The sequence below is a fragment of the Leptinotarsa decemlineata genome, unplaced genomic scaffold (genome assembly GCF_025532065.1).
Source record: "Leptinotarsa decemlineata unplaced genomic scaffold, Ldec_3_MD MMD2_tig00026282_RagTag_RagTag, whole genome shotgun sequence".
Classification (NCBI taxonomy): Eukaryota; Metazoa; Arthropoda; class Insecta; order Coleoptera; family Chrysomelidae; genus Leptinotarsa; species Leptinotarsa decemlineata.
The window spans coordinates 5098853-5124560 of NW_027412668.1; the positions used below are offsets into that span (position 1 = coordinate 5098853).

Here is a 25708-nt window from a genome sequence, read left to right on the forward strand (position 1 = left end):
ATAGATTTATTCTTCAGCGATTCAAATCCAATGTGAATCCTTACTTTTGCACAGGCATCGATCTTAGAGCGCCTTGAAGATTTTCCTGTAGTGCTTGTATTTTTGTCTTGAGAAAATGAATGACACGAGGCAGGTAAAATTAAGGTAAATCGGAAGCAAAAGTGCAGAACAAAAGAGGCCGTTTTAGACTGATAAAAATTGGAAACGATTAAGTGGGAGACAGATTTGATATAACATAACAAGAAGAGGAGCAAGGAATAAGGGGAAGAATTAAAAAGAATGAACCAGATTTATGTATAATACTATAAATATCTTTGACATTATCACGACCTTTCGGCAAGATCCCACTTGCCATATCCATGTGCTTTGCTTGGTAGCGAAACTTGAAAGTTTAGTTTACAAGTAAAACAAATTGAATTTATTCCTGATAGATAAACAATGAGTTGATAATAAGTAATGAGACACGAATAGAAAATGAAAATAATAGAAAATCGTGTCAACTTTCATGAATTGACAAAAAAGTAAAAAAAGTTAAAAACGTCAATTTGTCAAATATCAAAAGTTACTTCATCGATTAGTGTCAAATAGTGTAGAACACATAGAACACTAAACTATCGGAAACAATAAAACGTGAGTTTGAGAAAAATGAAGTTTAAAAAATGAAGAAACATACAATAGGGTCATTTATCATTGATGACCTGGCGAAAATGATGAACTGCCCAAAACTTCTTTACGCTAATGATCTAAAGCTATACAAAGTTATTGACAATAATTATGAAGACTGCTTAATTTTATAAAATCGATTTAGCGTTCGACTGGTGTTCCAAGAACCATTTACGTTTGAACATATCGAAATGTTACATTTTATCATTTTCTAGAAAGAAGAATATAATAGAATTTTCTTATGTTATTGACAGCATTCCAGTTAGTCGAGTAAATGAGATGACAGATCTTGGAATCAATTATAAATTCACTTTCACTTCCCACATAGACCAGGCTATTTCATCAGCGAATCGAATGTTGGGCTTTATTATAAAGAGTACCAGAGAATTTAAGAATAATAATACGATTATAACACTGTTTAATGCCTATGTGAGGTCTAAACTAGAATACGGCGTGTTAATATGGTATCTAATTTATAATTGCCACATACATCATATTGATGATGTTCAAAAAATTTTTTTTAAATATCTGTCTTTCAAGGTCACAGGAATATATCCTCAGAGGGGAACCGACTATTCTATCCTTCTGAATCAATTTAATGTAATATCTCTGAATACACGACGACTTTTTGTCACAATCTCCTTTCTTCACAAACTGCTAAACAATAAGATCTCGTGTGCCCCTCTTTTACAAATGATCAACTTCCGCACCCCACGCCTTAATTCCAGATATCAAACGACATTTTACTGTGATCTTGTTAGAACAAATAACAGTTTTAAAACGCCAGTTTCAATACTTTGTAACAACTATAGTTCAATATGTGATATGTGCGATATTAATCACAGTTCTCAAAGTTTAATTTTAAAATGTATTCTCACTAGAACCTTTTAACTGTGATCACTTTTTCTTTTCGCTTCTTGTGATATATTTCTATTTCTCCTTTTTTTTTTTAGTTGTAGCAATCTTTTTTTTTAACTAATTATACTGTTTTGCATATATTTTCATCAACACCTTTGTTCCTTTCTCTGTAATTGGGTGAATGCCTGTTGGAAATGAAGTGCTATCAATCAATCAATTTAATTTTTTTCAGGAAGTGAATTCTTGATTTCAAGTCAATGATTATCCCTCTCCCTCCGTTGATTAAAAACCGCTATCATTAGCTTGTAAATCGGCTGACTCAAGTTAAAATCGGTTTATCTACCGAAAAATCGATGTAAGCGACAAAGTTGCTTGGCGAGCAGATCAAACATTCAGTGTTTTTTTATTGTATTGGTCTCGGAGTACCGATAAATGTGAAAATCACACTAAATTATGAACTTGTCACTTTTGATACTATAATCAATTTAAAAATTGAAAAAACTGTTATTTCAAGTTTTCACTTTTGTCGACAGTCCCCATGACTGACTATTTTTTTTCGAAGAAACTCCAACAGTATTTCAATGGAACATTAAATACCATAGAAGCTTTGAAGTAACGTTCTTTCATAAAAAAATATAAACATTTCATTTGCTGTCACAGGACAAAACTACAAAAAGTTTAATGGCGCAATCGTAATTAGCTACGTTATTGACCAACAATACACTCCAATCCATCAGACTGTGAAACATCATTGACCAGTTTCATGCGGTGAAGTGATTGGAAATTTATTACTTCTCTACACTGATAATAGTAATATCCTTTTGTATTTCATTAAGTGTTATGGCATATTAACATCAATTTGTTCAACTCAGCAAGGAGGAGGAGGAAATGAGATTTTCCTTTCATTTTTATGTCACAATTATTTTTCGAAATGTAGTAATTTTATATTTCGTTTTGGTTCATTTAAATAGGTTATTAATGCAAACGAAGAGTGAATAATAATAAAGTAGATCATAGGTTTGTAATGAATGTGGATCCATGGTTTTCTTATCGTAAGAGCATCTTTTTCATGTAGAAGCTAGAAGGAGCTAGAAAACAACATTAATTAAGTCATGGATGACATGATTTCTTGGTGTGAAGGAAATCAACTAACCATTCTGTAAGAACTGTAAGTAGTTTGCACTATTTAAATTATTTGGAAAAAATACTAGTCCTAATGAATTATTTTTAACAATGCCTGCCCAGACATTGACTTTGAAAGTATTTTGGTGTCGTTTTTTTGCGGAAGGGTTTTCTTCAGCCCTTATGTGTGCGTTATGGTGATTCGTGACGCCATTTCTATTGAAGGTAGCTTCAATAAATAAAATATGGTCAACGAAATTGATATTTCGATTGTTTTCTGTTAAGAACTCCATTCTTCTGAGAAATTATCCATCTACTAATTCTTAAACGGTTGTTAAGTGATGAGGATGCAGCTGCTGTTCTTTCAATCTTCTCCAAACCATCATGTGACCACTTTTTTAAGTGAGCCGCTATTACCCTTGTATGTCTTTCAGGTTTTCTTCGACGAATTTTAAAATCTCCTCATCCTTTGTATCGATTTTTGGACGAACGACCACTATTACCAGTTGTGCCTGTTGCTCACATTTGCGTGATGGACCCTCTTACTCTGGGAACTTAGAGGGTGTAGATAATAATAGTTTTTTACAATGAAAATAAATATGGGTTCTTACAACCTACTACACCATTTATTGTCTTCTTTTAAGAGTCGGGAAGTAGGTATTTCAAGGTAAAAGCTTGATTTAATTTTTTTTCTAGAAATAATTTTTTTTATTGAAGCCAACCCTGGATGTGGCATCTATTTCATGGTGGGCCTACCAACTGCCTATCACAAAAGAATAAGTAATCAAAATATCGTGTCCCTGATATTTACCGCTGAGGTGATCTCTCGTAGGGAGCCGATCCTGGCAGCAGCACCAGGTCACGTTTATGATTAACATGCATTGTCATCGGTTCTGGACCAGCATGCAAAATTTCAAGTCAATCGGATACCGGAAGTGGGTCAAATGAAACTTGTAAGATTTGTTAACATACATTCAAATAAAGTTAAATAAAAGCTTTTAAAAAGTTACTCTTACGATAAGAAAGCCATGGATACATTTCCATTGCAAAATCTCAAGCAGTTCATGAAATATTGAAAAAATTCGATTGTCATTCTGTACTTTTCAAGGGCTGTATTTTTTTATGCACATTTGCATTGTAGTTCAATATATGACCTACCTTTTCGTTACTCCCTGTATAACTACAATTCAAAAATGCTGCTATACAGATATTTCTCTTTCTGCTTTCGACATTGAAGAACAAAGTGGGGAAGTAAAAAACAGTGTAGAATCTTCCTGAATATAGATTAGTGTGACTAAATCCAACAAAGTAAACTCGACCGAAGTAACTACTTCAGCTATATGAAATATATTAGCAGCTTTAAGCAAATTATTGGAAAATGTTTCGTCTTGGCAAATTTGAATCCCGCTGGATCAGAATTCACTTTAATCAGTTTAATCGATTGAAAAAACTCGAATAAGAAGCCGCAAAACATTAGACAGTTAATATTATTTTTCAAGCTAGGCGATGGCATAGGTTTAGTTATTCGTTACTGATATTATTGCATTAGCTTCAAAAGCTTCCTGAGAAACAGCATTGTTTCTGAACTAGGATTCGAGGCAATAATAACCTGAAATATATCGTTCCAGTATGTTAGACACAATTACGATAACCAAAAGCAAATCTAATTACTAAGCAAAAATTAGTAAGATTAGTCATATTTACATGCATTGTCATATCTAGCTACAGTATATGGCGAATAGGCAGTCCCAGTTTCGTCCGTGTAGGACCTACTTCTTCGGTTCTGCTGGGTGTACACTCCTTGGAGCCACTGCAGGATGTTTTGTACCATCTGGTCCGCACTGGTTTGCCTGGAGAGTCTAGAATCTAGAATTGAAACAGAATGAGCATATATAGACAGTATCAGCAGATCCGAGACTAAAATGCTAGGTTGTACAATACACAGTTCCACAATCACACATTGTATAGCACTCATCCACCGAATTGTCAATTTTGTTGAGAAAATTTGAATTGCAATCTATGGGAGAGCGTTGATGACCATTAAGTTTGATCTTTTTACAAACACAAACAAAACATTGTGGAGAAATGGATTTTTATGTATTGTTACGTTTTTTCCCGTGGGTTGACCATTAATTGACTGTACAATTAAACTTTATTGTTTATTGTTCAAATGTCTAAATTACAATTCCATAATAGTAGGCACTGAATTCTTACAAATATTATTGGGGGTTACAAGGTTACAATTCTATATATTTTATCACCACTTTTATCATCTGTTTGGTGTAATTTCCGTACGCCACTGCAGATTGAGGCAAAAACGTCAGATATTTCTGAGAATTCAATGCCTACTATTTTGGAATTATAGTTTATATCGCTCCGTACTGTACTGTCCGCTAAACTTGACTTGACTATCCCATATGCACATGGGTAGCGTTTATATATGACAAACAAAGTACCCCATAGCCGATAGGGAATTCGCCAGAAGTCTATCAAAACGACGCAGCATCTGACTAGAACAATCGCGAGGCGCACGTCGAGTTGAGCGCCGTCTTGGTCTCGTCACAATTGATTTATGATGACCAGCGGCGGCCGGTGTATTTTTTTTAGGGGATGATTTACAGCAGTATTTATAGACTTCAAGAATTAACTACTGATAAAACTAGGTAGACTACCAATATTCACGTCTGAGTACGTCCTCTACAAGGTTTTTATGATGTATCATTGACTGGTTTTGTAACTCCTCAAAACTAACTTCACATACGAGTATTTCTAAAATCGTATATGTTTTCAAAGCATAAGTACCATGCTGTATATTTTGTATTATTTCAGTTGTTCAAAATATAACATTACCGTTGTACCTCTGCTTGTTTTAGTAGTGAAATTTCAGATTTAGTGACCTTGACACAGACACAGAAGTTTTTTCCAAGTCTATGGCAGTTCTTAGGCAACCATTTATGATATCACTACTCCCAACAAGTCCACAGAGATCTTGCGATAAACAAAATCAAATTGAAATGGGGTATACTTTTTGGAGATATTAGTTTTTTGGAATGAAAGGTTTTTGGCTTTCTACTGTTCCATCTTTATATGATAAATGTGGGAATATTCAGTTCAAAATAAATTCTTGACAAAGATGTGCAGATCATGCATGAAGTAACTTTGTATAAAGATGGGAAAATGGAAAGCCAAAAATTTTCCTTTCCCAAACGAATACTTTTGGTATACTTTTTGGATACTCTTGGAGTACGAATACTAACAGAAAATTTACGGAAACTGTTGAATAACAAAACATGGAATGTAATTTTTTCAACAAATAGTACTTACTTTTTTTTCTGTCATGTTTGTTCGATGAGTTTTGTTCTGCTAAAATTTCTCCTACAAGCAAACATGTCGCTGCTAAAACGACGAATGTGCGAGGTTTTTTCATTCTGGAAAAGAAAAAACAGAAGTTTGAATTTTCATTAGCCTTCCAAGGAATCTGAAAAAAAAAACAAAAAGAAACGATAAGATGTCGTACACAACAAACTTGTGAGGCCTCAATCCTTAAAGAAAAACCCTTAGAACTCATTACAACAAAGGAAAATATCAGGGAAAAACACGTTAAAACAAAAAAAATTGGTGGAAAGGAAAATAAATGAAGGATGGAGCAAAAACAAGAAAAAAGTTTCGGACTAGAAGTTATTGAAGAAACTTCCTGGAAAGGACAGGATGGACGATAACCTCGGAGAACAATTCCACGGGAGAATGTACATTGGGTCACATGTGGCCTAAGTGCTACATTCACCCTCCCTACTCTACAGATACAGATGCAGAGATGCATAAGCCACCGTATTCACTAGATTTGGCCCACTGCGACTTTTTCCTGTTCCTGAGATCGAAGAAACCTATGAAGGGACAGCGTTTTGTCACGATTGAGGAGATGGAAATCGAATCGCCGAGAGAGCTCAAGAACATAGCAAAAAGTGCATATGAAAACGCTGGCACACGTGTATAATATCCCAGGACCACTCTGAAGAGGACAAAATAGTAGTACATAGCCATACATTATTGAGAATCATTACAACCACTTGATAATCAATCACGCTCTGCTTTCTGGATATATGTTAGGTAATGCTTTCAGAGTGACCTATGAAAATTCTATTTCTTGTGAGATATTTCGAAAATATGAGGCGTTGAGCAGATTTCTAAACTACGAATATTTTTATCGAAATATCTTGGAAATCTATCCCAACGATTCACTTACTTTCCTATCTCCTTTCCTAATGTCAAGCTTTTCTTTATGCAAATTTAATTGGTGTTATGCTGCACCGACCGAACAGAATATATGGATTTTAAGTCATGATTGGTGTTATTAAAATAATGAAGTCGATTGAAATCTCAACTTGACCCCCAATGCTTTCATTCCCTGATGGAAATTGTAGTAGTCGAATTATGCAGTTTCATAATGTATCTGAGCAATATAGCTGACAAAAATTATAATAAAAAATGTGAAATAAAACTTTCTACTGTATTTTTACTACTTGAGTTTGTAACTAATATTACTGCAGTTTGGTCCTATAAGGACATTTTCAAACGAATACAAGAAACTAAAAATAATTCATATCATCCCTTATACATCTAAACAACACTGTTGGTATAGTCGAAGTAATCTTTACTGTGACTACTTAAAGCTATAGGCATCTCGAAGGCCAAAAAACCCAATACAGAGAAATTATGCCGCTACGAACTATTCCACGTGGACTGAAGAATTGACGCTTCGTATTGGATACTTTTTGCTTACTGAGTTTTACGATTGGCTGAAGAGTCATAAAATCAAATTTGAAGTTATGTAACGGTGACGAATAGAATGTGGGGATGAATATCGCCGTTGTGTCGTCAATGTTCAGTTCAGGAACTGATCGCGATCGGTGTTGAAATTTGATTTCAGTTTAGTGCAGTTATAATTACTTGAAATTTTTGTTATCTGTTCAAAATGTGGCGTCCTTGGACAAGTACTAATAGTAATAACGAGTGTGATAACAACGCAGACTTTTTTCAGTGCAATGATTCCAATAGCGATGGTGAACAATGCGAAAAAGAGATACCAGTGAATAAGATTCGGATGCATTTGAATATTGAAACACAGAGAGTATGTTTCAGTGTATTTAAGAATCTACATCTCAAGTTTGGTCTCCAGGGAAACAAACTATTATAAGCAACATCAGATTTGACCGAAATTCCTTTCTCAACTGAACGTAAAATAGTGAAAAACAAACCTTATGAACGCAAGACGCGATGTGATTACCAAAACCTTTAGATGTTCATCTAATAAAATCAGTAAAAAAAATAATATACGACTATTACAAAAGCAATGAGATTCCTACAATTGAAATCATAAGAAAGAAATTGAAAACTTCCGGTCATAACGTGATTTATGGAAAGCAGTTATGGAAAGCAGAAGCATAGTGGAATTGCCTAACAAATACTTAAAGCAAATAGCTGAAAGTAGACAAGAACAACGGCAACATACTCACGACACAGTTACGAAATGGTGGACTGATGGTTCGAGAATGTGTAGGCCTAACATGCCTGCAAACAAAGGATCGCGAATAATAATTGTGCATTGCAGAGAAAGTAAAGGATGGGTTCTTTGAAATTATGTGGAAAAAACTTGAGGACTGCAATGTTGACTATCATAAGAACATGGAAGCTAATATTTTTAAGGAATGATTTGAAAAAACATTCATCCCAAATTTGGATGCGAATAGTGTAATAGTTTTTGACAACGGTTCCTATCATTCGCGACAGCTCATCAAAGTACCGAATAAAAATTCGAGGAAAGATGAAATACAAAGTTTTTTAATGGATAACAATTTGTATTTTGAAGATAACTATACCAAAAACCAACTACTTGAAGTTTCACAGACAAAAACATTTGAAAAAATGTATATGTCCTTGAGAGTATTGCTGAGAAGTATGGACACACCTTGCTGAGACTTTCCCCCTATTTTTGTGTTTTCAATCCCATCGAGTTGATTTGGGGAAAATTTGAAACAAAACATCAGGAGTAAAAATAATTTTCCAAAATTTGAGGAGAGCCTTGATGAAGATAGCACGACCAGCTGTCGAAAGCGCTCGCATATAATAAAAAGGAGTTGTAAAGCTTCAAATCCTTTAAAATACTAAAAATAAAGGAAAATTAGTTGCATCATAGTTGCATATATATATATATATATATATATATATATATATATATAATATATATATGTATATAATATATATATATATACATACATATATATATATATATATATATATATATATATATATATATATATATATATATATATAAATAATAATAATATATAATATATATATATATATATATATATATATATATAATATATATATATATATATATATATTATAATATATATATTACAATGTAGGTTTTCACGGATGGTAGAATATGATGTGTTGTTTTTTTTCCGGGTGTTCATCCGTTGTGTACTATTCGATAGTCGACGTTTCGCCATCATCACAGATGGCATTATCAAGACGAGTTACTGCTTCGCTTCGAGAGGTGTAACTGATGTTAGGTTCTTCTTGTGGTGTTTTTATATGGTTTCGCTTGCGTAAGTTGTATGGATTTGTTACCTGTTTTTCTACCTGAGGGTTGTTAATGGCTTCTGGAAGTTCTCCTACCTGCGATGGTCCATTATCGATTTGTGGTTGTCTTTGGGGGTTGTTTTTAATTATTGTTTTTCAAATCCTTGGGATGTTTAGTGAGTCATCCCTTTTGTTGATGAGACCTTGCTTTTCGATTTCGATAGCTTCCCTGATTTGTCGAATTCTTGGGTTTTGTACCTGTTTTGTGTTTGTCTGTTTTGTGGACTCAAAATTGATCTTGTGACCTGTTTGTAGATGGTGTTGAAAGAGGGCAGAGGAGGTTTGTTTTGTTCTTATCGAGTTTTTGTGCCCCTGGGTTCTGGCAGATATACGTCTGTTGGTCTGACCGACATATTGTTGACCACAGTCCTCGCATGTGATGCTATACACTCCTTGGTTATCTAGGGAAATTCTCTCTTTCGGTCTGGGCAGCCAACTGGATATCGTTTTGTGCGGTTTGTAGGTTGTCCGGATGTTTTTACGTCTTAGTATTCTACCGATTTTGTCGGTCACACCTTTGACATAAAGTAGTGTCACAGATTGTCTGTCGTATGGAGAGTCTTCTGTCGATCTAGTGGATGGTTTTTTGGTTCTTCTTTGTCTTTCGACAGACATCGACAGACTAACATCGACAGAACCTAACATCAGTTACACCTCTCGAAGCGAAGCAGTAACTCGTCTTGATAATGCCATCTGAGATGATGGCGAAACGTCGACTATCGAATAGTACACAACGGATGAACACCCGGAAAAACAACACACCATATATATATATATATATATATATATATATATATATATATATATATATGGTGATATATATATATAATATATATATATATATATATATATAATATATATATATATATATATATATATACTTGCATAGTAGCATATCAGAAATTATTATTGAATAACAAAATTAGTTAGCTCCCTAACTATATTATTGAAGGTGAACTGTTGGAAGGTAGGTTGCACTATATCGTTTACTTGAACTATAATAACAGAGGTACTTAACTTAATGGAGTACCTGTATTTTGTTTACCTGTGACAATGTAGATCGATTTGATCATTTAGCAGGTTACATCAGAAATGTTTATGCTTTATGAATTTTCAAGGATTCAAAATAAATGAGTTTGCAACCCTTGCTTGCATAGTGCAAAATTTTCGTATCGTTTAGATTTGAGAACTTGTGGTTGCATTTCAAAGAATGGTTTGAAAACGTCGAATCATTTTTACCTAGTCTGAAGCACCTTTCATGTTGAGCATACCGTTTTAAGAAACTTCGGCAACAATAAACTTTAGCTATGTCATTTCTATGCGTGTCCAGGCCAGAAACTATATATATAATATTTCCTAAATATTTTAAAAGTGAGCTGAGATGACGAAATAGAAAACACGTGAAAGGATAAATGAACCAAAACGATAACCTGTATATATCAGATCGAATGAGATGAATTTTCTAGGGATGTTTTCACCTAGCACATGTTGTAATGACAGAATAAAGGCGTGCTCGTAAATTGTCACAAGTCAATGGCTAATGATAGAAAACTACATCATTATACAGATATTGTAATACGTCTCTAATTTACAGAAAACAATCTAGTGAACCATAATTTGTTTCATCATTATAAACTGCAAAAATGAAAGTATTGTTTCATAGTTGAAAATCAAACGGTAACAGGAAAGTTTATGAAAACCATAACGACTATAAGCTCGCAATTCTGACTTGAAACTGTGAATTTTTATCTCATAATTCGGACTTTGAATTCGGAATTCAGACTTCAATTTCGATACTGTGGACTTAAATTAGGAACTGTAATTTCAAACTCGAAATTCTCCTTCCAGGTTTTCAATAACGACTTAAGCTCGCAATTCTGACTTGAAACTGAATTTTTATCTCAAAATTCGGACTTTGAATTCGGAATTCAGATGTCACTCTCAAAACGCCGATTTAAACTAGGAATTGTAACTTTAAATTCGCAATTCCCATTTCAAACTTCGAACTTCGACTTCAAACTTGGGGTTTTGACCTTTACTTGAATTTGTATCCCAGAATTCTGAATTTGAAATCGGAATTCAGTTTCGAGACTGTGAATTTAAATCAAGAACTGTGCTTTTAAACTCGAAATTCTGATTCCAGGTTTTTAATAACCACTATAAGCTCGCAGTTCTGACTTGAATCTCTCTCAAAATTCATCATCTCTCAAAATTCGGACTTTTAACCTTCACCCAGATGGGTGGTTCAGAATTCTGAATTTGAGTTCGGAATTCAGACTTCAATTTCTATAGTCTTGTTAATTTTTCAAATTGTGGAACATTGTATACACAAAAAACCAAAAAAAAGTTCTTCACGAAAAAATGTCTTTCAAAGAGTATGTCCAGTGGCTGTTTGATGCAATAGAAAAATGAGTTTTCTATATGGTAGTAGTGGTAAGGTAAATAATACTTTGCATGTAACTCAATCCAAAATTTTCCCAATTCGCCTTTTTTGTACTATTTACTTTTTCTGTTTAGTGATTCTGGTATCATTGAAAATATACATTCATTCAGAGAATGTAATGACATACTTCAAACCATGAACTCTGGCATTTCTTGAAGCTGTCGACTATTTAATTAACGTCGACAAATAAGGACCCTACATTTTCGATTACAAAACGCTTATGCAACGCCCCTGGGTAATGCTGTTGACCGACCTTTACGCCTACGACTCTTCTCCACACATACAATGAGAGAAACTCGTAAATTTTTTCAGAAGCAATACCCCGATATTGAAATTTTCACCTAGCCATCTTCGAAAGTGAAGGTGGTGATAAATAACTTTGTTGTATCAATGTCCAATTAAAACGATGTGATAATGTTTGTTCATGTGATCACATCGTTTGTATTTCGTTTGATGTGATCTTTCACACGAAAGAAAAACCATTAAACTATTTCACGAAATCTATGCCGACAAAAAGAATTCATTTTGAATCATCTCAGACCTACATAAAACGACATCCGTGAATATTAAATGAGTCAAAAATATCAATGTTCGCTGATGACAACTCCATCTCAGTCACGGGAACAATGGTTGATAGTTTGATAACAAAGGTTAGACTGATTATTTCTATCAGTTCTCAAGTTGTTATCGATGAAATGCTACCAAAAAAATAAGGGTAAATTAAATCATCTACAGGAACAATTTGTTCAGGCCAGTCTCAACTCCCTACACTCCCCTACTGACACCTATCAGAAACCAACTACTCCCCTGGCTAATACCACGAAGGACGTTGGATTATATCCGACAGGTGTCAGTGCAGGATTCTTCACTGAAGTTATTCCTGCATATGTTGTTGGCGATACAACTGCCGCAACAGATTCTCAATTATTGGAACACACTTGTAGACCGGTTTCGGGCTGTTTGGCCACTCATCAGTGCAAGGTAGAGTCTATCATCTACATAAAGTCGATGGTTTCCAATAATTGAAAATCGAATTCCTTCAGAGTATCATTCCTCGAACTAGGCTGAAGCGGACAACAAACAACAGATTTGTCATCGCCCCATCTGCCTGTGAACGAGGATATCGTATCGTATCGTATATCCTTATACGAGGAATTGGGCAAATTTCGGCCTTATATGTAAAGGGTAAATTAGATGAATTAGTCTTTGCCATAATATCAATATATCACATGATGTTGAATTTTTGAGAACAATTCTAAAATAATCATTAGGAGGAGATTTGGATGTCAGTGGAGTCTGAAATAAACTGAGCAAAGTATTTTTTGCATGAAGCAAATGAATAAACTGTATTGAGTAACAAGGTCTACTGGAAATTTATGGCCTATTCTCATATTTCGTATTTTTTCTCCCACATTTTCCATGATACCCATTCCAACAATCTTGTTCTGTGTTCTAGTTGGAACAGATCCGTTGCTGGATGTATGTCTTCCAAAGATATTCTCATATTCCCATAAAATATGACAAGCTTTTTCTGACCCTATGTTTTATTTTCTGCAGCTTAGGCCTCCGTTGTACAGCTCTATTTTGTTCAGGTTACCTCTCAATAGAGGGTGTCCAATGAGTGGACTGTAATTGTTCTTTGATATTTTGCCTCTTTTCAGTTTATTACTGTATGATTTGAGGACCCTGGTGGAGACTGGCCCATCACAAACGGTGACAATTGTTCTCAACAGTAACTATCATCATTCAAATATATTGTTTCAATTTCACTCAAATTCATCTCTCTGTACGTACAATAAAGTTGATCTGCAAGCCTTTGCAGATGATCTTGTCATCTTGGCAAGGTGCACGTCGGGAAGGGTAGCTTGTAGCTTGTAATATCTTCCAAAGCACGTTGGAAGTTATTCACAGTTGATGCCTGAGGGAGCAGATGTCTTGTCAACCCCACAAAAACTGTTATAATCCCCTTCACCAGGAGGAGAAAATTGGACGATCTAACGCCACTTTCCCTCAATGGTGAGGTCATTTCATTTGGAACGAAGGTGAAATATCATGGCATTGTCCTTGATGAAAAACTCACCTGGAACGCTCACTTGGAAAAAGTTTTACACAAAGCCAGACTGTCTCTATAGACATGTCGAAGGATTCGTGGTAAAACTTGGGGTTTAGGTCCCAAACAAATCCATTGGATTTATGTGATGATTGTCAGTCTAATGACCATACCGTCAGCGGCCTTCTAGATCTACCTCCTCTCCACATTCTTCTAGAGAGAGAGGCTAGATGGACTGCATATAGATTTGAGCACATTGCCAATTGCACAAATCAATCTAATACAGAGTGCAATAGACTGTTGATTGATACTGGAAGTCACAACATTCTGAAACTGACCTCTAACTTTATGCCTCTAACTGTCAACTACGAAATGTCTTATAAAGTACTGTTCCCCAGTAGAAAGAACTGGATCCTCCGGGAGGAGAAACTATTAAGAGTAGATAGTTGTTGGTTCACAGTTGAATCAAAAATACCTTCCGGTTCTGGTGCAGGTGGTGTTTTCACTCGCAGACCCATGACAGAGATATCAACCTGCCTAGGAACCTATGCGACTGTATTTCAAGCGGAAATTGACGCGATTTAATTGTGTGAATTGGAAGAATTCAACCTCATACTCAAGTCAATAAAAATATTCTCGGACAGTCAAACGACGTTATAAGATCTTGGCTTCCATCGAGAAACATCTAAATTGGTAGCAAATTACCAAAAACGACTCTCCTCGATAGGAAAACTTAACCAATTGTCTCTGGTCTGGATTGCTGGCCTTACTGACCTGGAAGGAAATGAGACTGCTGACTCCATTGCAAAAAAATGTGCTGTAAGCAGCTTCATCGGACCAGAACCTGTAATTGGCATCGCTTTAGGCTTTGCCAAACAAAGATTGAACACCTGGATGAAAAGAAAATGTATGGACTTCTGGCAGAATCCTCCAGGATTGGCCCACTCCAAAGCGTTTATTCACCCTTCGAAGTTTGATACCAAACAGTTTTTGGACTACACTAGGATTGAACTGTGATATCTAACAGGCCTTCTTACAGGTCACTGTCATTTGAATCACCATATGCAGAAACTCGGACTGTCGGAAGACAGTGTGTGTCGCCTCTGTTTGGAAAATGATGAAACAGCAGAGCACATACTTTGTGCCTGCCCCGCTGGGGACCGAATCAAGTTTTTAGAGTTCGGTAGAGCCGTACTCTTACCATCTGACCTGAAAGAAAACTCACCATACAAACATCGGCTTCGTTAAGAAGCTGGGTTTATTTGGCCGAGTGTGAATAGGTATGAGCCACAATAAACCCTTGCAGTTTGCGGTAATTCCGGTAATTGATAGATATGTATATTCATTTGATAATGAATAATGTTCAAGTAACTTTTGTGGCTATTATGGTCATCCATCTTATTAAAAAATAGGTTCACCAAAAATAAATAGAAGAGTTCAAAGATAAAAGTATCAGATCTACTCCTAAACGTTGTTAAGCCTACATCAACTGTGAAAATAAAGTATATATTATCGAAATGTCTACTCAGCATTATTTGATAAAGTTCATATAAAACTGACGATTGTGTGCAGAAAACATTATTGATTCGGCTTTCATTGTCTGTGTTTCTGTAAGATAATGTCAGATTGAGAAGGAGTGACTGCGGGTATCCTTGAAACCTCGTACTTTGCAGCAACCGACATCTTCTCTCTTCCACAATCAGGTCTCATCGTGATCAGCGTACAGAAGAGTTGCTTTTCTTCTCAAAACGTTCAAACCCAAATATTTTGTGCTGATGAATACAATTTTTCAAAATGCTGTACTGCGCATTAGTGGAATCCCAACTGAGATATGGCATAATAGCTTGGGGAGGGGCATATAATAACATTAAAAAGAATGTTGAAATAATTAAAAAATGGATTTTGAAAATAATATTCAGAAAACCAATTACCTACCCATCAGAAGACCTTTACAAGCTTGGCAATATATTAGATGTAAAACAAATATTTCATTTAACACTTGCTGTTGACCAGAAAAAAAAATCGGAGCAAAATATTTCTAGATTATTCCTACTCCACAAGGTCAAAAAAATTTAACATTTTAGTTCCACATGTGACTAAAACTATATCCCAGAGATCTAGCATGTTTCTTGGGCCAAAGATATACAACGATCTACCAAATGAACTGAAACAACTGAACTCATTATCTCTGTTCAAGAAGAAGCTGAAATTATGGCTGACTTCAAAATCAAGAATTTCAACACATCGATTAGTCGATATAAAAAATACATATTATGATTGATATTAAGTTAAGGCTATTTAAAATAATTTCTTTCACACACTCGTTCTGTCAAATTTTTCTGTGGAAATCTGAGGCAGGCCATTATCATATCAACACAAGTTATACTTTCCTGATTTTGATGATCGCGCTTGCCCCATATTTCATGATTAATTTATAACGTGAATATAACGTCTAAAACGATTCTTTTGTACTAATTATCCTTATTTTACAACAAATTAGAGTTACAATTCATATATTCTGTGAATACTCTCAATCTTATCGTTATGATGTCCTGAATAGTAATTTTATTTTTATGAAATTTTTGGTATTATTTCCTTGAAAAAAAATTATATTGTTTACACTTTTCTTAAGCCATTTTTGTCCCAACTTTCGTCTACTGCTCTTTTTATAATTAAGCTGTATCCGAAACTCTCAAGCTAGTTGAAAACACATTCTTTTGGTTAACCTATAATCTCATTTTTACTCTTGTTTTCTTTTCCATTAATTTGACTGTATTACATTTGATTTGTCAACATCACACCAGAATAATATGTCACCACACACAAGCTGATAATATCAGCTTCGGTGGATTTTTGTTTATTCTAAGCCTGATATTACTAAGTTTTTTTTAATTAGACATTTGATTTTGTAACAATAGAAGGTCTGTATTTTTTTGTTCGCTATTTATGAATAAATATTATTATTATTATTACACCATGATTATAGCATTGTTTGTCGAAGCATCTGGAGATGATGTTAACGTGGTAAGCATCAAGAAACAGTATTATTGTTCTGGTGCTCGAAGTCTCTCCAAAAGCTTCACAAAAAAGCTCTTTTAAAGGGTTTTTGTCTCTGGTCAACTTAAAAAAAAACTGTTTCTACTTGAGAAATTGACATATTCACACAATTTATTGTCTTCGATATCTAACAAATACATCAAATATTAACAATTTCGTTCATTGACATATCTCAATCAGTTTCCACTTCCAAAACACTTCTAACAATTGAACTCATAAAAACAAATTAGTTGTTTGGTGCTGATTGATTTCAAATTCAGTGAAGGTCAAATTTACTTCGACATCAAAAAGTGTTTCGTTTTATTCATCCACTATCTATCTGAATGAAGTTTTTCTTTCACTTCAAACCTCGAATCATCGCGGCTGAAATTCGAGCCAAGATTGAAGCAGTTACTTCTCATAGAATGGAATTTTCAAACTTTTCTCAACCTTGTCTCTATATTCATGAATTCACAAAAAAACTAATTCAATTCAAGTAATTCCACCTCTCAATCATCGTTAACAATGAGATGAAAAGTCGGCACCATATCAGGAAATCAAGGATAACATCAGTATAAATAACACCGTCTAATGCGATGAAAATGGTAATGAAACGCTTTCGTTGCAACACATACCTACGCATATTTTTTTTAGAAAATATGGAATAATGATTCAAGGATAATTTAATCCGCACATAATTATCCGAAAGAAAGTTTAGGATCTTCTCGTAAATCATCAAAATCATGATGAGGTCGCTCACCTATTATCCAACGCGGCCAGCCAAGATGAAGGATGGGAGCTTGCTCTTAAATCATTGAAATCGTTATTTTTGGCACTGTAAAATGCTCATTAGAAATAGTCGATATTACTTACTTTCAATAAATGTTAATGTATACAACGCATAATACATAGGAAAGGTTTATTTAGCGAAATACAATTAAAGCATCATCAAAAGTGGGGAATATGAATTGAATACAATGAATGTTTAAATAGTCATATATTGCTTATTTTGTCTCCTATTATTATAATTTATTACTAATCAACTATAAGCCACTGATTGTCCTATTGGTCTTGACTCTACAACTTTTTTTGCATTGATACATTGACATTATAAGCTCTTCTCATGGGTATATCCGGATATACAGGGTGTTCATTTAAGATAGGTGAGAATATTCAAGTGGGTATTCTCGTGACTATTCTAAAAATCAAATATTCAACCTGTGATGATTTTTAAATAACCCCTTTGATATTTTTCAATTTATTAATGTATTCAAAATAAAAGTATGACGCACTATACCGTAATTACCGAACATAAAAAAAATGCAAAAACGCATAGTTATCTTTCAACGACATTCCGACTACGGATAATGGTTATTTTATCAACTTAAATAGAGAAAAGCAAAAGCAGCATAGAAATACGGAAGCACAAAAGGGCCATTCATTTGTTTTATTTTTGGAATTTTCACTTTTGAAAGTTGAACCGAACATTCTGATTCGAAACTTGAAATTCAGATTTTGAACACGATATTTCGACTTGATTCTTGAAATTTCGACTTCATTCTTGAAATTTTGACTTCAACTCGAAATTCTAACTTCAAACTCGAAATTCCGATTTTGAACAAAAAATTTCGACTTTATTCTCGGAATTTTCACTTTATTCACGAATTTTACACCTATTTTATAAGAAAGACAAAAAAGATGATCCTTTTGTATTACCGCCCAATCTCGGTATTATAAGTTTTTTCTAAAATTCTAGAACAATTATGTATTTGTAAAAAAATAATCTTTTATATAGCGATCACTATGGTTTTGTCTGTACTAGTAATATAGAGGCAGCGGCAATAATAAAAAATGTTGCTTTTTGTCTTTAGATATGTCTAAGCCATTTGATACTGTACATCATGATATACTGGTCTCAGAACTGAACAATTTTGGTATTAGAGGAAATATCCTTAATTGGTTTATAAATTATATGAGTGATAGACAGCAATACGTTTGCATATAAAATCAAAGAAGTTCCATAAGGAAAATAAACTTTGGGGTACCGCAAGGATCTATTGTTGGTCCACTCCTTTTTTCAATATACATTAACTCATCAACAAATTTACCTCTGAAGGGATCAGTTAAATTATTTGCTGATGATACAACAATTATATTATACTCGTCGGATAACTTCGGCAAAATTTATGATGATACAAAAACAGACATTAAAACTATTTTAGGTTGGCTTCAAGAAAATAAATTGTCTCTAAATTTCCGAAAATTTTAGTGCATGAATATTTCTAAAAGATTATTGTACAAATTGAAAGGGTTATTTTTTTAGGAGTGACTAAGTTTTGGGAAAGAAAGTTTTCGGCTTTCTACTACTTCATCTTAATACAAAAAAATTTGGGAATCTTCTGTGTAGAACTGAAAAATTGTGTATCAACCTGGAAAACTAAAAATTAAAAGGTGCAATAATGGTCTCTATCTTTTAATGGTAAACATTATGTGTATAACTTTCTTATTAGTCAGTGGGCTATGCCTGAAGACAGGCAGTAAACAAATCTAAAGAAATTAACTTTAAATGTTCAAGCCCGTCTTCCCTCTGTCTGTCTTCAAGCATATCCATCGACTAATAAGCACGTTTTTCTTCCTTATTCAAAGGAATCGGGCAAATTTCGGAAATGCAGTTGGTCAGTACCTCGTCCACTAGATGGAGTGACATTTTTGTTGTTCGCTCCAACTTCAGACGAGGTATGAAATACTCTGAAAGAATTTCGATTATTAATTATGAAATATCATTGACTTTAGGTTGATGATTGCCACTATCTTGCACCGACGAGTGGCTAAGGAGCCCAAAACCGGTCTGCAAGTGTACCCGCTCCAAAAATGAAGGTCGACTATTTCTGTGAAGATTTCTGCACTGACGCCTGTCGGATATAATCCAACGCCGTTCATGGTATTATCCAGTGAAGTAGTTTTCTTATAGGCCATTCAACCTACCGTGTAAGTTTATCCGAGACAGGCTTGAACATTTGAAGTTCATTTTTTTAGATTTATGTATATACATTAGAATTTTTCAAAAATACATCTTATTCAACTGAAGATGAAACCATCTTCTGAACGAATTAAAAAAGTAAAGATTCCCTTTCCATAATGTGGTATGTGTGGCAACCAGAGCAGAAAAAATATTAATCACCGTATTATACGCCAAATTATAAGCGAAGTAATTCGGAGTAAACATATTGTTAGCTAGCTTCACACAGTAGTCCAACGCGAAAGAGATTGTAATCTAATTGCGAATATCATCTTGTAATTATCCCGCAGTTTATCGGGCAAGATTTCGTAATGTGAACATTTCCAAAGCATCTTCTCTTGCAAAATATCCTTTCCAAAAAAATTCTACAAGTGAACGGGCTACGTTGCAACATACAAGTCTCAGTGATGTTTTATTGTGAACTTGGTTGTTGACTATGTACGAGGTTAGGAAATTTTCTAGGATCATTTAAATATTTCAAATCGACGTGTGAAATCATTCGATTCTCATTATTCTGTTATTGAAGTGAAATTTTCTCTCGTAACTGTTACAGCATCAGACATTGAGAGGAAACTCCGCAATGTCATTTGCATTTTAAATTATTTCATAAGCTTTATCGAAATCGCGACAAGGCAATGCCGGACAAGTGGCCTTGGATAAGGGCAGTCGGATGGCGGAAGCGAATCCATTGTGTTGACCGAATATCGATTTATTCGTGGGATGAGCATTTTCAAATATGTGTGTTTAAAAATAGACGGGTAGAGAACCACATCAATTTTTGTATTCGAATCTCAATCTAGAAGATTTTATTTTTGCATGCTTGGATGACTGGTGATGAATCATGAGTGCAGCTTGTCAAATCTAGGAAATGACTTCAAAGTCTTATCTTAGGACTTCCCCTAAGACGCGCGTGGTAGAAAACCCTTAAAGACGATCGGAGCTCTGTCTTAACAACAATCTTGTAGTGTCCACTTCGGTGAAGTATAGTACGCGACTAAAGTCTGTACTCTAAGAAAATGGCATTCGAATCGAAATTTATACGATAAGATTTGTGTGGTCAAGCGAGAGAAGTTAATATACTTTTTTCATGCAATGAGATAATGGCAATGCAGCGTTGTGCAAAAGCGGCAGGTGTATGTTTGGGTAGCACTGACAGAATAGCTCGTGAAATGAAAGCAATTGAAAATGGTGAGTCTCTGAGGAGAGGGATGAAAGAAATAGGTTCTGATGAAGGAAACCGAAAAAAAAATAGTAAATTGTTCATGGAATATCCGGCAATTCAGCAGTTGCGAGAAAATTCCTCAGAGACATGAAGAAATACCGTGAAGGCGGTCGAACAATAATTTGTATGGATGAAACATATATCCATGCTTCACATAAACATGAGAAGAATTGGAACGATGATTTGAATGAAGGGTTGCACAAAATCGTGCGACTATCATAGCGAAATGAATTACGACAATTACAAAAAGTGACTGCAAGAAATGTTAATTCCCATCATGAGTTCTTGCCACATGGTCGTATGGTCAATAAGGATTATTTTGCTGTCTACATGTGACATTTTCCGAAAAAGTTGACTGTGGTGTTGTCAAAAATGCAAGAACAAAAACCTACGTCAGGCAGAAAAGAACAGATAGAATTTAGCTTCTCATACTATAGTTTTTTAAAGTTCAACCATGCCAACCATGGAACACAAAGTTGCAAAATTACAATTTGCTAGGAATCATCAAAACTAGACAATTGATAATAGGGAGAGACTTTTGTTCTCGGATGAGACTGAAGTTAACCTAACATTTTTGTGTGGACTTCAGCATCTTTAGCGAAAGTTGGGAAAGGGATATGCGAGCTGTAATGTATATTAGTCCAGAAATTCCATTTGGTGAACGCATTGTAATGTTGTTCAGTCAAAAACTCTCAACGCGAGAAATAAGATTGACCCGACTTTGTTCACATGTTGATAGATGGTCCAAGAATCGAAATCTATTGCCCAGGTTCTGTTCAGATCATCAATTTATGAACTCTCTGAAATGCTGAAATTTATTGGTTTTCTTCATCATTTCCTTATTAAGAGGGTCGTCAAAAGATTTTGACGAAATATTTTACACATGGAGAAGAGTTCCAAGCGATCACATCAGGGATATTCTATGCAACTTAATTGGTTCCCATCTTTATGAGTCCCCTAAAATACCGATTAACTATTATCTAAAAAATCTTATAGTTGAACATGCAATATCATTTGCTTCCTTAGAACAGTCTAATTTTGTAATAATGCAAGTTAATACCAAACCCCACAACACTAGACAAGTGATTGACTGCCTAAAATGCAGTTAATCTAAGATGAGTAGAATAATCAGCTAACAGTTCCCATTTAAATCACATGGAGCATGAACGGGCCACTCCTGAAATAAATTGGAATCTATAGGCTCTCATCTGTTAACTATAATCATCTGGTATATTCAGTATTAGCAGAATAAGATAATGAATGGAGTGCATAAACGCGAGCAAATTATGTACAAAATATGGGGCTGTTTGCTGTTTGGAAAAAATTTAAGAAGTTATACTTTTTTAGCGTAACAAGATGACACTCTTTCTAAAATTTTTATCCTTCGCATTATCCTACGTTTGTGGAAAAAAACGACACTGGTAATAGAAAAAAATGTTCTTAAAGATGTCACGTGGATGTTGTGGTCGGAGTGGGGTCTAAAAGTAAGGTGTTTTTCAAAAAATAAAATCAAGTTCGGATAAATATTGAAGTGAAAGACATTTTGTGAGGACTGGTGGCTCCCTACGCTAGTAACCAGGCTGGAAGTCGACGAGGTCTTCAATGCGATAATAGATGTGTTATTTCTGAAAGTCATATTCAGAGGACTGGCGGCCCCATAGTAAAAAAATGAAGTAATTTTATTAAAGAAAAAGTGAATGACAAAACTTAGGGTGGCATCATTGCTTCGAGCAAGACAGCTGCGCCCCCGGACGACGCTTCTGTTCACTATGGACAGGAGGAGTTTGGCCGAATGCGCTTGACTGATAAGCAACAGCCATATAAATTGAAGAAGAATCTAACTTCAGGGTGTCGGTTTTTCGTGACTGTGTGCGCGTGCATCGTAAAAGGCAAGGAGGCAAGGAAAACTGAGATATATAAAGTTTTTTTCATGATTGTGGTGGATGAAAATACTGAAAAATGAACTGATTTTGAGATATAAATGAATATTTTGGTTGAAAAACTTCAAGGATATTTTAAGGGTCAGGTTGACACTGGAGATGTAATAAAAATGATGTTTCTCGAAGAAAAAATGAAACACAATTATAAACGAAAAGCCACGACTACTTAAAGAGGAATCATGAAACATTTTCGTTTTCAAAATCAAGCAGTTTGTCATTTTACATTGGGCACAGCATTTATTTTATTTCCGGAAGTCAAAATTGTACACACTTCACGAGTATTATTCCACGAATCGAAACATTTAAAGGGTTTTCACTTTATACAGACACATGAATATATTTAGAGGAACTGGTTATATAAGTCACGAAAGAAAGTGTAAATAAGAAGACTGGCAGACACCTCTTTGGAATTCGCATAAATGAATATGAGGAAGAAGATGAGTCACACTGGTCTTGTTGAATATGCACGGCACGATATATTTTGATAGAAGGCCAAACAATGGTTGACCTTTCATACTGGATGCTCTACAAAAACGATCAATTTATCAGTAAACCTCATCGATACGAGCCGGGTCAACTAAAATAGGAGACTGTTTGTTACCTGCTGAGCGTTTGGTAAATTCATTACCTTCGTCAGGATAACTAAAACAGATTACAAGATATTTTTTATAATATATGGAACACTTACTAACGAAAAGTGAAACTATAAATTTTTAGGCTTCACTGCACTAAGAAGATTATATCTGATCCTTCTTGCCCCTAGCCTTTTCGATATGTGCAGTAATTCAAAGACAAGAGAGAACCAAATTATAGAGGCGGATTTTTTAAAATGATTACCACAGAGTTATTGTTTTATATAGATTCGAAAGGTCACTAATTACGTGATTATGTGAGTTTCAACCCAAGTACAAGATCGTTTTGTCCTCAATTCAATTTCGAAACCATTCTAAACAATTTTTATTACCTAAACGCTTGCATTACCGTGCACAAAATGATAATTCGACATAAATATCTCATTAAAAGGATCATATGTGAAGCCATTGTTCAGAATACAGGGTGTATTCCGCTTCAGGGAAAATTTCAAGTTTGTTTTGCAAGCTAACACAGCGTGTTTTTCAGAGAAAGTAAGATATTTGTCTAGGCACGATTAGTGTTCCAAAGTTGTCGATATAAAGTTTCTTCATTTGGAATTGGGATATATTTGTGAAGAAAACCAGTTTTCCTAATTTGTCAGTTTCGCAACAAACTATTTGGATTTTCTGCACATTGCAGGTACAAATTGTTACAGTATTGTTACAGTAATCAGTTACAACAGTACAAAATTATTAGACAATTGATTTTCTTTTCTCTTCTTGAATAATGGACACAATGTAGGTATACATATTTTATATATTAACGTCACCATTTGTTGAAGAATGAATTGAATGAAGGGAATATCAATATTGGGATCCCAAGTAGAAAGACAAACTTTTTTCCGATATTCATACTGAGTACATCATCAGGTCGTCAGAAAACTATGTTACAGTAGAAAGCGTAGATAAACCCTCGTTTGGGATAGTTGTATATAGAAATCAGAAAATTTACTGAACAAAATAGGGATAACTTACTTAATAAAAAAACTATACATATGGAATGTGTTCTTTTAGTAACTCAATTAGTCAATGTCCCACATTGGGCGCCTTTTTATATGAATGGTTCGACTACTGCATTGTCTCTTCAAGACAAGGCCATTAGGTTCAGGGTCACCAGGGGCTGCACTGGTGCAGCCGCTGGTGACTCTGAACCCCTGTTGCTGCACCAGGGTCACCTGGTGCAGCACCAGTGCAGACCCTGGTGATCCTCAACCTGGTGGCGTACTGTCTCCCCTTCTGTGGTCGCTCCTGATGGATAGTCCGCTTGATGCCCTCAACAGAAGAGAAGTGGATCTGCAAGCTTATGCAGATGATCTCGTCATCTTGGTAAGGTCCACGTTGGGAAAGGTTGCTTGTAATATCCTCCAGAGTACGATGGACCTTGTTCACACTTGGTGCCAGAGGGAGCAGATCTGGTCTGTCAACCACAGCAAAACTATGATGATCCCCTTCATCAGGATGAGAAAATTGAACGATTTAACGCCACTTTCCCTCAATGGTGAGGTCATTCCATTTGAAACGACGGTGAAATACCTTGACATTGCCCTTGATAAAAAAAGTCACCTGGAACGCTCACTTGGAAAAAGTTTTACAAACTTGGGGTTGAGGTCCCAAACAAATCCATTGGATTTATGTGGTGATTGTCTGACCAATGATCACTTATGGGGCAATTGTCTGGTGGACAAAGACTTTACAGGACTCGGCTCAGACGAATCCTCTGGCCTACAGGTGTGGCATCTGTGATTCCATCAGTACCACAACTTCAGCGGCCATTGATATCCTTCTAGATCCACCTCCTCTCCATATTTTTCTGGAGAGGCTAGATGTTCTGCATATAGACTTGTGCACATCGCCAATTGCAGAAATCAATCTGTTTTTTCCGTTAACCAGCTATCACACCCCTACGAACGACAGCCCTCAGAAGTCGAAATCTGTGCGAGCTAAGGACTAACGAGATCTTACCTTTTAACGTGTGATTCCTAACACAGGTTGGACGATGACAAGTGAAACCCGAGCGTTCAGACTGCGGCTTGAACCATCGACTCACACATCGGTCGATTGACTGAGTGAACAAA

General features: G+C 35.1%; 1 protein-coding gene across 1 annotated transcript in view; it reads right to left on the bottom strand.

Moving 5' to 3' along the window:
* LOC111505000 (uncharacterized) overlaps positions 1 to 25708 on the bottom strand; it is a 54348-nt gene that overhangs the window by 16017 nt on the left and 12623 nt on the right. The window contains 2 exon segments of the mRNA XM_074179549.1: positions 4417 to 4509; positions 5968 to 6071. Coding sequence (XP_074035650.1) covers positions 4417 to 4509; positions 5968 to 6070 — 196 coding nt within the window. The 5' untranslated portion in view covers position 6071.